Source organism: Fusarium musae, chromosome 9 (genome assembly GCF_019915245.1).
Source record: "Fusarium musae strain F31 chromosome 9, whole genome shotgun sequence".
Classification (NCBI taxonomy): domain Eukaryota; kingdom Fungi; phylum Ascomycota; class Sordariomycetes; order Hypocreales; family Nectriaceae; genus Fusarium; species Fusarium musae.
Genome location: NC_058395.1, coordinates 1,386,714 through 1,398,502, shown reverse-complemented (window position 1 = coordinate 1,398,502; position 11,789 = coordinate 1,386,714). Strand labels below are relative to the sequence as shown.

Genomic DNA, 11,789 nt, shown 5'->3' with positions numbered 1-11,789 from the left:
TCAGAAAGCCGCCCACTCCATCTGGTGCTCTTTTTGCGACTTGAATGAACAGTTCATTTTTTCTTGTATAAATTTTATGTCGGGTGAAATCGTCTTTTGAGAAGATGGCGGCGCTTTCTTCCAACTGGAAGAAGCTCCAGGCAAAACTCAAGGAAGAGTCCGCATCAAAGCCATCTCTCAAGCGCAAATCAGAGACCTTAACAACGAATCCACCACCTAAAAAGTCTAAGGTGCAAAAGTCCCTCCCAAACCCGTCAAGAAGACCAACAAAAGCAGCTCAAACGACAGCCAAAAAGCCAATGGGTGGTGTTCACAGTTCGAAAATTGAGGAGTCAGTACCTGGGACCTCAACATCTCTTGCACTATGGGCAGAAGACAATGATGTGTCTGCAGAAGCCCTGGCAGAGGCATACAGTCTGGGCGCAAAGGACAATTCGATGATGCTCGCCTCCACAAAGGACAAAATCAACCATGGACTCACAGAAGGGATCGAGGTTGGAAAATACATTGCAATCGATTGCGAAATGGTTGGCGTGGGCCCAGGCGGTCATGAATCAGCTCTCGCTCGTGTGAGCATTGTCGATTTTCATGGTGTGCAGATTTACGACTCTTATGTGAAACCTAAAGAGAAGGTCACAAATTGGAGGACAGCGGTCAGTGGAATTGACCAAAAGAAGATGAGATTTGCAAGGGATTTTGAAGAAGTTCAGGCAGACATCGACAAGCTTCTCCTAGGCCGAATATTGATTGGACATGATCTCAAGCATGACCTAGACGCCCTCATTCTCAGCCACCCCGGAAAAGACATCCGCGATACCGCCAAATTCCCAGGTTTCAAGAAATATGGAAATGGAAGAAAGCCAGCACTGCGGGTTCTCGCTCAAAAGATTCTGGGCGTTGAGATACAGGGAGGCGCACATTCTAGTATTGAAGATGCGCGAGCTACCATGTTGCTGTTTCGCAAGCACAAGCAAGGGTTTGACGTTGATCACGCAAATCGATATGCGCCGAAACCAGCATCAGGCGGCCAAAAAGGCGCCAAATCGAAAAAGAAGAGAAAGTGATGCAGCGGCATAAATAAGCACATCTTCACAAAGTTTCATTAAGATACCCATAGAGCAAAACTATTATTTTTCGGATAACCATGGTTCATTGGAGTACGCACTGAGTTTCGGAGGTAGGGAACTATCCACCTTGACATTCTGAGATCAACTTGTACAATAAAAGCTGTAATTTCTCGTCAGGTAAAAGTATCTGGAATGAGACCAGAGTTCCAATTCATTCAGTATCCAACTTGGGTTCATGTGTTTAAAAGAGTACCTAATAATATATTGGACCCATTTTTGACTGATCGCGCGTGAGATAAGATAAGCCCATCACCCTCGGAGCTCTTTACGCGTCTCGGCGCGTCTCCTTCTCTTGACAAGGAACAAACCAACACTACCACAATGTCGCAATCAATACTCTCATTAACACCCGACGAGAACAAATCCAAAGCTGTGGCGAATCTTTTGCCATGTCGTATACACCATGATGGGCCAATTGACCAGGCATCGGCATTTTGGACTCCTGCTACTACGGATGGTTTGTGTTCATGGATACGAATCCCGCTGTCATGAGTTTACTGACAGACTGAAAAGAGGGCACAAAGCTAGCATATTTTCGAGGTAGAAAACTTCAAGGAAAGGTGGTAAAAATGCCAGAACAGTGTCGAGGTGTTGTTGTCGAACGAGCGCCCGAAAACGACCCCAAAAGTGCCAACGAGGACGTGGTAGAGGATCTCGATGCCGACCAAGAGCCAGAACAAATAGGAAGCATGAAAATAACTGCCGAGTTTGACGAGATGGTCGTTTGGGGACACGAGACCGTGGCAGATGCCAGTGCAGATCCTTATGTTCGCAGTATGGAGGAGTGGCTTCAGATGGCCGATCGGGTATGGCGCGATATCGACTGGATAAGAATCTGTTGCTGACTTCTACAGATTCACTCTTACTCGCCCTCTGCAGACACGACACAAAAATAATGTGAACGGCAGTGACTAAGCGTCGGGCTGCTCCATCCACCACAAGCTGCTTATTGACATCGTGGGTTATCAAGATCGTCGCCTCGAACCGACTAGACACTTCAATAATATATCCGAGCAATACTCCTAGCACTCAAAGACTGCGTTAAGATATTGCCCTTCGCCTATTCATGCTGTTATTGAAAATTGGGGCATAGACCTCATGTAATTGGGAGGAAATCGTTTTGAAATACGGCCTTGAAGACCAGCACATGCCTTTTATAGCTAAAGTCTTATCTCTAATATCTCTACCTCTGATTAGATATACTTCTGTATGCTAAATTTAAAAAAATAAGTCTATGATTCTAGTAATACTGGTTTTCTTTTATGAAGTCTAAACTCGCTGGCTTCTGACTCTTCCCCGTATGCATCTGGTTAAATGAGCGCTAACCCTAGTCTAAGGGGACGATATGTCCATTCTGATGCTGCCAATGAAGACCAGATTCAATCCTCGCGGTTTCTTTGAGTCTGCGTACTGCGGCGGCTGAGCACTCCATATACCACACGGATGGCTTCCTTGCAAGAGCGCGAAATGTTCTCTGGACAATCTGTCCTTGTCTGTTAGGGTATGGAAGATACCTTGTGTAGTTCCTCGGATCGACATGAGTGTTGAGGCGCCTTTGAGCCGAAGTGTTTCTCAACCGCCTGCGCTCAGGGGGAAATCCTTCGGGCAGTGCTTTAAGATTGATTTGCTTGTCCTTCTGATCCTTGTGATCCTCGTTCCAGTCGTGTATCATTATATCAAAGTCTCGAAAATCCTTGTAGCAGGTGGCGAAGAGTTCAAACTCGATCTTTGATCTGCAAGATCGTGAGAGCTGTAGATTCCACTCTGGGTTGCTGGCAAAGTGAGGAACCGTGATGGATGTGCTGAAATCGGACAGCTTACCATTGATGATCTGCCTGTGTGCAAGGTCTAGGTCAGTAATTCCGAGTTGCTGTACGTATTTGATGTCCCTGAGGATGCTTTTGGCGCCTTTGTAATCCAAGACTTTGCTCTCTCCGAACTCCTTGACGATACCTCGAATTGGCGGGAGACTACCATCGCTGCAACGAAAACGAGTCCTCATGTCTCGAATATTAGCGTCCCTGTAATACTCCTCTTCATCACCATCATGATAGCCATCCCAGGTGAAGCTGAGTTTGTGGGCGGGGAGATAGGCGAACTGATTCATCATGGTTCTTTCGTGTGCATCGTCCAGCAGTATATAGCCGAAACATTTGACTGCCAATTCTTCGTAACCGGTCTCTTGAAGTCGGCCAAATGCACGGCACTCGCAAGTAAAAGGCTCAGAATAAGGGTAGAAGGCTCCAAGTGCGTCCGGATCATCCCAGTTGTCCGGGTGCGCTGGTGAGACCCAGCTTTCGTCGCTCGGGAACCTGAACTACTACTCGTTAGTCTTTGGTTGTACTCTATCTTAGTATGTAAAGGGATACTTGCAAGTTTGAGAGCATAGACCTGACCCCTGATCTTTACTTTGAACACAATAGAATGTATTCCTGATCCTAGGTGGTCTAAGAACTCGATCTGCTGGGGGCCTTGGAAGTCAAACGCTTTTATCTTGGGACCATTGCCCTGCGGAAGCGGAACTAAGTCTGCAACTGACTGTGGCCTCTCGGGATACATTGTTTCTTAATAATAAAAGCAATTTGGTATGTTGAATAGGTAATCACTGAAATGCTCGTCTTGATTGCGTTGGGTTAATATTCAGTAGAAATCATGGCTCGGCACCTGGCCTTATAAGCTCCTTCCGTTCCATACACTATTATGTGACTACAAAGTTCATTCATCCCTTTCATAAGGCATGATTTAAAGTGTTCAGTCTGTAAACACGTCTTGGGCTGACAATCTGGCTTTGCTGGGCCCATTGTTGCTATTTCCGAACAAAGACACCATGGTGTTTACTCGACACTTGTCTTGTTCCACAATGCCGGCCTTTAAGTCGGTCTTTGTGCTTTCATAAATGTTGACTTAGGTTTTGACAAACCTGTGAACCAATTTGCTTTTGAGGACTGGATGGAATGTGCTTTCATTATGACAAAGAGTTCGTTGTGCAGGACATCAAACCAAGCCATCTGTATTTCAACCTGGGCCGATATGCTAATGGGTATGTATGCATTGTCTTTCATTCAGACGTATCTTGGATTACTCAAATGGGACTCTAGCTGATAATTTCCGGTCGTAATCCTTTTTAAGAACTGGCGGTCTTTTTGTAGCATCTAGGTTGATCACCTTGTGAATTAAGCTATGCCAGTCTACTTCTCGTCCAGGTCCGTCGTGATACCAATCTCTCGTGTTGCTTCAATATCATGCTGAAGAAAATTAAGCTTCTTCTCTAGACGAGCAAAGCAATCTGGGCCCAATGGTAATCTCAGGATCTTTCCCTTAAGGTGACCTGCTGCTCCCTCGCCTGTGGCCACTTCGAAGATGATGTCCACGGCCTTACTGGGATCTCCGGCCTGCTTTCCAGCAGCCTTGTCAAACTTCTGGAGTGTTGCTTCCAACACCGTTCCTTGATATGCTTTTTCGCCAGAAATATTGCTCTTGACGCAGGCCTCGAGGAAATTTGTACGGAACGCACCGGGCTCAACCAGCAAAACATTGATACCAAACTCTTTGACCTCCTTAGATAGACTCTCGCTCAGACCTTCGAGAGCAAACTTGCTGGCACTGTAGATTCCGCAGCTGGGTTGGGCATCTTGGCCAGCGATACTGCTAATGTTGATGATGGTACCGGAACCCTGGCCCCTCATTCCGGGGAGGGCAGCTTGAATGGTGTATAGAGGACCGAATAAGTTTGTCTGAATCTGATGTTCGGCTTCGGCCTCCCTTATCACAGGATTTAGTGTGCGCTCGGTTATTTTAACAATAAAGGGCTGACTCACGTAAAAAACTCGATGCCTCCCAAGACGGAGTACCCGGCGTTATTCACCAAGAAGTCGATCCTCCCATAAACCTTCTCTGCATCTTGGACTTTCTTGGTAATGCTGGCCTTGGATTCAGTCAGGTCAATGGTGACGATCTTTCCGCCAGCTTCTTCGATTTGGCGGACAGCATCGGCTGATCTTGTAGTGTCCCGAACAGTTGCAATGACTCTGTGTCCTGCTTTCAAGACTCTCAGACTGAGAAGCAGGCCAAGGCCGTTGGAGCTTCCGGTAATGAACCAAACTGGGGTCGCCATTTTGGTCTGATTGATTGTCGATGAGACTCGATGCTAGAGGCCGCTGTGTAAGTTTCGATTTCGATCTGTGGATTGTTTCAACTCATATGCGCGGATACTGTGCTGTCTTATAGTGTTGACATCACGGACTTAATGGTTCTTTATTCCCGTTTAACTTCGTCAGGCGACAGGCATTTGGTGATGAAGCTCCACACCATGCCATGCTGCTTATCACCGATCACGTATCGGAAATACAATAGCAACGTTGGTACTGAAACAGAAAGTTTAACATGATGAAAGTTTTAATAAGGAAACATGACACTCGTATACGTAGAAGTGTTTATGCTGCTCAAGGTTTTGTGTACCTTTCATAATCCATGTAAAGTTTCTATAAGCCATCAATAGGCTAGAGGCAACAGCATCTAACGTAAACCAGCAGAGCAGGCGGAATATATGTAGTAGGTACTTACCTAAATTTTAACTTGTTGAGGCTGCGTATTGCAGGTACTGGACCTCACGCACAGGTGGTCAGTCAATCTTAAGGAGGCCCTGGAGCAAAGTAACCCAAGTATTAAGCATTTTCCCACCGACCGCCACCCGCATCACTCACTGTGTGTGTAGTCCTTCGACATCAAGGCCTCCTCCTCCTTCATGAGCCTCCCATCACGTCCCGTCCCTCTAGACCTTCCCACGCCTTCCCCCTCTCCCTGCCGTCTGATTCCACCCACTCATTTACCATCAAGTAACGCATTAGGTAGTAGGCATCATCTTTGTTCACAGATCACGACGTCTCATTAACATTGTCCAATGACTGAAAGAGACCTCCAGGTGCTTGTTATCGGGAAAGGTGCCCGAGAGCATGCCCTGGCCTGGCAGCTGAGCCGAGCCAGATCAGTCAAACATGTTTTTGTATTCCCTGGCAATGCTGGCACACATGGAGTTGCAGCCAGCAATAGCACAGCCGGGATTTCTGCCCTTGAAGGCGTCAGTGGCTCGGAATATCACAACCTGGCGAAGCGTGCCAAAGAAATCGGTATAGGTTTGGCAGTTGTTGGGCCTGATGACGACGTGGTGAATGGCATCGAAGAATTCTTCCGCAAAGGTCAGGGAGCAGCTATCGACCTCTGTCCATCAACCTTTCACTGACATTACCTCTTTTTAGTTGGCGTGCCTTGCTTCGCACCTTCGCGCGAGGCCGCAGAACTTGAGGGCTCCAAAGTCTTTGCGAAGGAGTTTATGAATAGATTTGACATTCCGACTGCCCACCACCGGAGTTTTGACAACCTCGAGGCTGCCAGTGCATACGTACGCCATGTTTTCACCGACAAAGACCACCGTATCGTCATCAAGGCAGACGGCCTCGCCGCAGGTAAGGGCGTGGCTCTCCCTGAAACACTAGAAGAAGCACTGCAAGATCTTCGCGGCATCATGAGCGACGGCAAATTTTCTACAGCGGGCTCCTCAGTCGTAATCGAAGAGTTCATGGACGGATACGAGATCAGCATCTTGACCTTTAGCGACAGCAACACCTTCTTCTCTCTTCCGCCTGGGCAAGACCATAAGCGTATTCTAGAGGGAAATAAGGGACCCAACACTGGAGGCATGGGAGTTTACTCACCTGTGCCCATGGTGACCCCAGATGTCTTACAGAAGATTGATCAAGTCATCTTGAAACCTACATTTGATGCTCTAGCAAAAGAAGGTGAGCTGCCCGTCGTATCTCGTTTCAATTAGACCGCTAACAACCCAACCAGGCCGTCCTTTCTGTGGCCTGCTGTTCACTGGAGTCATGGTCACCAAATCGGGCCCTAAAGTTATCGAGTATAACGTTCGCTTTGGCGACCCGGAAACCCAAAGCTCGATGCTTCTTATTCACGAAGACACCGACCTCGCAAGTGTCATGCTGTCATGTACAAGTGGGACACTCGCACAAGTGAAGAACAGCATCAGAATTAAGCCAGGTTTCGCATGCAATGTTGTTATTGCATCCGGCGGATACCCAGGGGACTACGAAACTGGAAAGGTTGCTTCACTGAGTTCTCCACCAGAGGGGGTGGTTATCTTTCACGCTGGGACTCGTAAGGAGGATCATTTGCTGAAGTCCACGGGAGGGCGTGTCTTTTCGGTTGCTGCTTACGGCGATACCCTTGAAGAGGCACGTCGCAAGGCATATATGGGTGTTGACTGCGTGTCTTTTGAAGGCATGGTGTACAGGAAGGACATTGCTTTAGGGGGTCTGGCCAAATAAGGAGTAAGGAAGGCCACCACGCCATACACTAGATGAATTCAAGGATGTAGGACCCGAGGTAGAGCTACGTTGCGATTGTCGCTCCTATGTAGCCCAGTCCAGGATGCTGGGTTCACGAATGCTCAATTGAGTCTTTTGCTAGCAACACCCACCGGTCTGGCTTAGCCCCCATCGACTACTATGCACAACAGCCTCTTGCTCGCTCGGTTGTTATCACTTTTCTCAACGCCGGCTCAACTCTACAGTCCACGCGTTCTGACATGCACAGGCATACCATCCTTGACTCGTGGCGGCGAGTCAGTTCCAACTTGATAGCAACGATCATCCCAGACAGTCGGCCGTGCCTTTTCAGAGTTTGTCGTTCCACTATACGAAAGGCTTTGTTCAGTAATACAGCCCGCGACGTGATTAAGAAACTAGGAGACTTACTTGATCTGGTCCCATTCTTCCCACGCACACTCGATATCGAAGCATCTCGCTACCAGTACCATGGCTAGTTTCATCTCGAGGGTTGCAAGATGTTGCCCAATGCAAACCCGTGGCCCAGCCTCGAATGAACGCCAGCCGTTGGGTGGCGGGTACAAGGGATCCTCCGGATCAGTGACAAGAAAACGTTCTGGAAGGAACTCCCAGGCTCTATGCCAGATCTCAGGGTCACGATGGATTGCATATGTCCCGTCCCAGACAATGAAGTCCTCGGTTGGCAGCTTCTTCCCTTCAAATCCAGGATCGGAGCCCGGCGGACCCACGAGGAAGAACCCGGGCTCGCCACGACGCATTGAACCGACGTTGGTATGATAACGCATAGATTCACGAAGGACAGCTAGTGTGTAAGGGAGCTGGTTCAGCAGCTGTGGGTTCTCCCTTATCACACCAGCAACACCCCAGGCATTTGGGCCAAGGACTGCATCATGCTCCTCTCGCAATTTGGCCAAAACATCTGGATATTCGCTGAGCAGGCGGAACAGCCAAGCAATAGTTGCAGCACTGGTATCAAAACCTGCGAAGAGGAAAGTATTGATCTGCCCAACGGCCATCTCCAGAAAGTCAGCGTCAAGCTCCATGTTCAGTTGGTCCTTGTCGTTCTGTCCCGCTCCTTTCTGTTCAGCTCTCTCGGCATCGAGAGCTTGTACGATTAGATCAACCAGTGTCTTTCCCTTTGCTGTGCGATCCTGCTTAAGCTTATTCATGCGCTCTTGAAGAACAGGAGTGAAGCTTTTGACAAGAGTTCTGTAGTTCTGCCAGAGTTTGAAATGGCGCCACGGATTGCAGTATTGGATGAAGTTGGCGGGATTGACGAAGAAATACATCCTAGAAATGGTGTCAAGGAGGGCGGCACAAACAGGCGAGCTTTTTCCCCACTGCTCGTGAAATCGAATGTTCCTTTGTGACGTTATTTATATCCCAGGACTTGACGTCGGCAAGTCTTTCGAGACACAGTGGAACTTACAGAAAGAGACGAATGATAACGTCGAGAGTGAGATTGGCAGTGGCGTCTCCAAGTGGGAAGACCTCGCCCCATTCTCCGTTTTTTCCTGCTTTACTCTTGAGAACATTGGCAAAGTCCTCCACCTCTTCAAGAATGTCTGGTAAACGACTATTGATATTTTGAATGCTGAATGCTGGGCTCAGTCTTTTACGCCAGACCTTCCACTCCGGGCCCTCCATGGAGGCCAAATCGCGGTTCTTTGTGAGGGGATAGAGAACATGCTTCTGTTCATAAGCCTTGGGTAGTGAGTGTTCTTGTGTGAACTGAGCCGAAACATGTGCGTTGAGAGAAATAACCATCGGCGCTGTGAAGGGCCAAGTATCGATGTAAGCAACAGGTGGACATTTTGTGCATTGGGGGAAGAGTTCCCGCCAGTTCTCTTGAATCTTCAGCATCAGGTAATCGCCGTGAGCATCAGATGGAAGTGTTGAGACAAGTTTCCCAATGACTTCAAGGTGGCCGAGAATCATAGAATGTTTCATAATGGGCTGTCTCTTGCATAAGAAACTGAAGGTATTTAGTGGAGGCAGGAATACGTACAATTCCCTGATCCTTGAGGGCCTGGAACTTCTTGCGAACTCGATAACCTTTGCGAAAGGCGTGGACGAGTAACGCGACCAGTATCACGCCTGAGAAGCGGAGGAGGCGCGTGAGGAGCGAGGCGCCGTCATCCTGAAGCCCAAGAAGCCACATCTTGGCCAATGGGGTTTGTTATACTTACGACTCCTTAAAACTGAAGATTTTGGATGCTCGGGAAACGTTTAGAAAGCCAGGTTGCATCGTAATCAGGGGAAAGATATTCTTTCCTGCTGTCAGACAGCCACAAAAACGAGATCCTGGTTGAAATTGGCCAATCAGCCGTTCAATGATAAGCTGAACTGCCCCGCTATCACCAATTGCCGTGTACCTTGGATTGATGATCAGTCGGCTGTGATTGCAGATATCTTTGCCTTCCAAGTACCAAGTTGAGCATTTCAACAGTATGGACACTATATCTATCTCAGCCTTTCAAGGTTTGATATGTACCCGGTGCGATGTCGTTACAGTCTAAACTCCTAATCAGGAAAGGCGGATTCTGCCTCTCTATCCGCAAACTAACACTGTTGGCCGTGTGACTGGCGCGCATAGAAGTGAAAATTATGGGGAAAAGCTGGCATTATCCATCGAATCATTATCATCTGGGAGTTCATCCTCTGGCTCGAATGATGGCGCTTGGTGAGAGGGGCCAACGTCGGTGTTTAGTGCTCCGATGTGGGGTTTTGAGAGAGATACAGTAGATGAGTGAACGCACGTAGGCTATTCATATAATAATGCCCCTCCTCTTCTTCTCCCTTTAACACATTGATTGCCCTTTTGCTTGTGTCATTGTTGGTTATCAAGAATTATTCATCATGTCTATGTCCGTCGAAGATGCCACTAAAGTGCGAGAGGGTTTTCCTAAACCTTTTCCCAATATTCCCAACAATGTGGTTGAGCAGCTTCGCTTGAATGGAAAGGTCCTCGTTGTCAATGGAGCTGCCGATGGTCTAGGGTATGCGGTAGCTGAGGGCTACGCTGAGGCAGGCGGAAATGTTGCGCTTTGGTATAACTCGTGAGTTGCACAGAATACCTGCCATTCGAGTGATGATATCACTGGCCTAATACGTGTTTCAGGAATGACGCTGCCGTTGAAAAGGCTCGACTACTCTCAGAGCAACATGGAATCAAGGCATCCGCTTACAAGGTCGACGGTGGGTACTTTTCTCTGGACAGAGCCTCTAGCAGCAGCTAACACAGATGTTTCCCTCAGTATCCGACTCACAGCAGATTCAAGATGCCCTAAAGGCTGTTCTTGAAGATTTTGGCAAGATCGATGTCTATGTTGCAAACGCGGGCGAGTGTTTCCTGGCCATGGATCATGGTATTCTGGATAGAGCTAATAAATCGGTGATAGGCATGGCAATTTCAAAACCCATCCTTGAGCAAACTCTGGAAGAATACAGGAAACAGATGTCGGTGAATGGTAAGTGATCACTCCTGGTGTCTTTGGTCCCACTGACAACCATATAGTTGACGGAGTTGTATTCTCTGCCAAATACGCCGGTGCGATTTTCAAGCGTCAGGGTTTCGGAAACTTCATTATCACCTCCAGCATGAGTGCTCATATCGTCAACGTGCCAACTGATCAGCCAGTCTATAACGGGAGCAAGGCCTTTATAACACACTTTGGAAAGTCTCTTGCTAGGGAATGGCGCGACTTTGCTCGTGTGAACATCGTATCTCCTGGTTTCTTTGATACAAAGATGGGTGCGAGCCCTGAGGCGCTCAATGAGGCGTATCGCATGGCTGTTCTTGGAAGACAGGGACATGTCAAGGAGATCAAGGGTCTTTACTTGTACCTTGCTAGCGATGCTTCAACTTATATGACTGGAAGCGACCTGCTGATTGATGGAGGCTACGTGTTGCCTTAAGACAGTTAAAGAACGGCACTCGGAAGTATCGTGGACTTATTTTACGATGGTCGGGATTAATTAAGAGTATAAATTAGTATCCACCTATCCAACAATGATCACCAAGTGGAGTTCAAGGATGATTTCATATTCTCATCTGTCTACGTAAATATAGTAGAAAAGACTATTTAACCTAGGGCAGAGAGCCCGCCGCTATTCAATATAGTTTTTCTCATTGAGAGTCTATGGCTGATTAACCTGCCTTTTCCATTACGATCACGAAAATCAAACTTTGTATATACTATCGATCATTTTTCAAGATAGTGTCGAGTAGTCATATCCAAGCCAACGATATTATGAACTAGATTGGCCCACCACAACTCGGTCATCACCATCCCCCAAC

The 11,789-nt window shown here is 47.7% G+C and overlaps 7 protein-coding genes across 7 annotated transcripts; 4 read left to right on the top strand and 3 right to left on the bottom strand.

The window, feature by feature from the left end:
- Positions 1 to 104: 104 nt before the first annotated feature.
- Positions 105 to 1,064, top strand: REX4 (3'-5' exonuclease; the record flags this gene model as incomplete). The annotated part of the gene is made up of 1 exon (XM_044829256.1): positions 105 to 1,064. One exon carries the CDS (start codon positions 105 to 107, stop codon positions 1,062 to 1,064), a length of 960 nt encoding a protein of 319 aa, XP_044675931.1.
- A 632-nt stretch (positions 1,065 to 1,696) lies between these two features.
- On the top strand, positions 1,697 to 2,023 carry J7337_011719 (uncharacterized protein; the record flags this gene model as incomplete). Its single annotated transcript, XM_044829255.1, has 2 exons — positions 1,697 to 1,933; positions 1,982 to 2,023. The coding sequence occupies 2 exons, from the start codon at positions 1,697 to 1,699 to the stop codon at positions 2,021 to 2,023; spliced, it is 279 nt and encodes a 92-aa protein (XP_044675930.1).
- A 431-nt stretch (positions 2,024 to 2,454) lies between these two features.
- J7337_011718 (uncharacterized protein) lies at positions 2,455 to 3,686 on the bottom strand (the record flags this gene model as incomplete). The annotated part of the gene is made up of 2 exons (XM_044829254.1): positions 2,455 to 3,439; positions 3,583 to 3,686. 2 exons carry the CDS (start codon positions 3,684 to 3,686, stop codon positions 2,455 to 2,457), a joined length of 1,089 nt encoding a protein of 362 aa, XP_044675929.1.
- Positions 3,687 to 4,315: 629 nt separating this feature from the next.
- J7337_011717 (uncharacterized protein) lies at positions 4,316 to 5,241 on the bottom strand (the record flags this gene model as incomplete). Its single annotated transcript, XM_044829253.1, has 2 exons — positions 4,316 to 4,889; positions 4,946 to 5,241. 2 exons carry the CDS (start codon positions 5,239 to 5,241, stop codon positions 4,316 to 4,318), a joined length of 870 nt encoding a protein of 289 aa, XP_044675928.1.
- A 786-nt stretch (positions 5,242 to 6,027) lies between these two features.
- Positions 6,028 to 7,468, top strand: J7337_011716 (uncharacterized protein; the record flags this gene model as incomplete). The annotated part of the gene is made up of 3 exons (XM_044829252.1): positions 6,028 to 6,322; positions 6,383 to 6,922; positions 6,975 to 7,468. The coding sequence occupies 3 exons, from the start codon at positions 6,028 to 6,030 to the stop codon at positions 7,466 to 7,468; spliced, it is 1,329 nt and encodes a 442-aa protein (XP_044675927.1).
- A 239-nt stretch (positions 7,469 to 7,707) lies between these two features.
- Positions 7,708 to 9,650, bottom strand: J7337_011715 (uncharacterized protein; the record flags this gene model as incomplete). Its single annotated transcript, XM_044829251.1, has 4 exons — positions 7,708 to 7,834; positions 7,898 to 8,779; positions 8,919 to 9,445; positions 9,498 to 9,650. The coding sequence occupies 4 exons, from the start codon at positions 9,648 to 9,650 to the stop codon at positions 7,708 to 7,710; spliced, it is 1,689 nt and encodes a 562-aa protein (XP_044675926.1).
- A 698-nt stretch (positions 9,651 to 10,348) lies between these two features.
- Positions 10,349 to 11,407, top strand: J7337_011714 (uncharacterized protein; the record flags this gene model as incomplete). Its single annotated transcript, XM_044829250.1, has 4 exons — positions 10,349 to 10,548; positions 10,611 to 10,687; positions 10,747 to 10,959; positions 11,007 to 11,407. The coding sequence occupies 4 exons, from the start codon at positions 10,349 to 10,351 to the stop codon at positions 11,405 to 11,407; spliced, it is 891 nt and encodes a 296-aa protein (XP_044675925.1).
- Between the last annotated feature and the right edge of the window lie 382 nt (positions 11,408 to 11,789).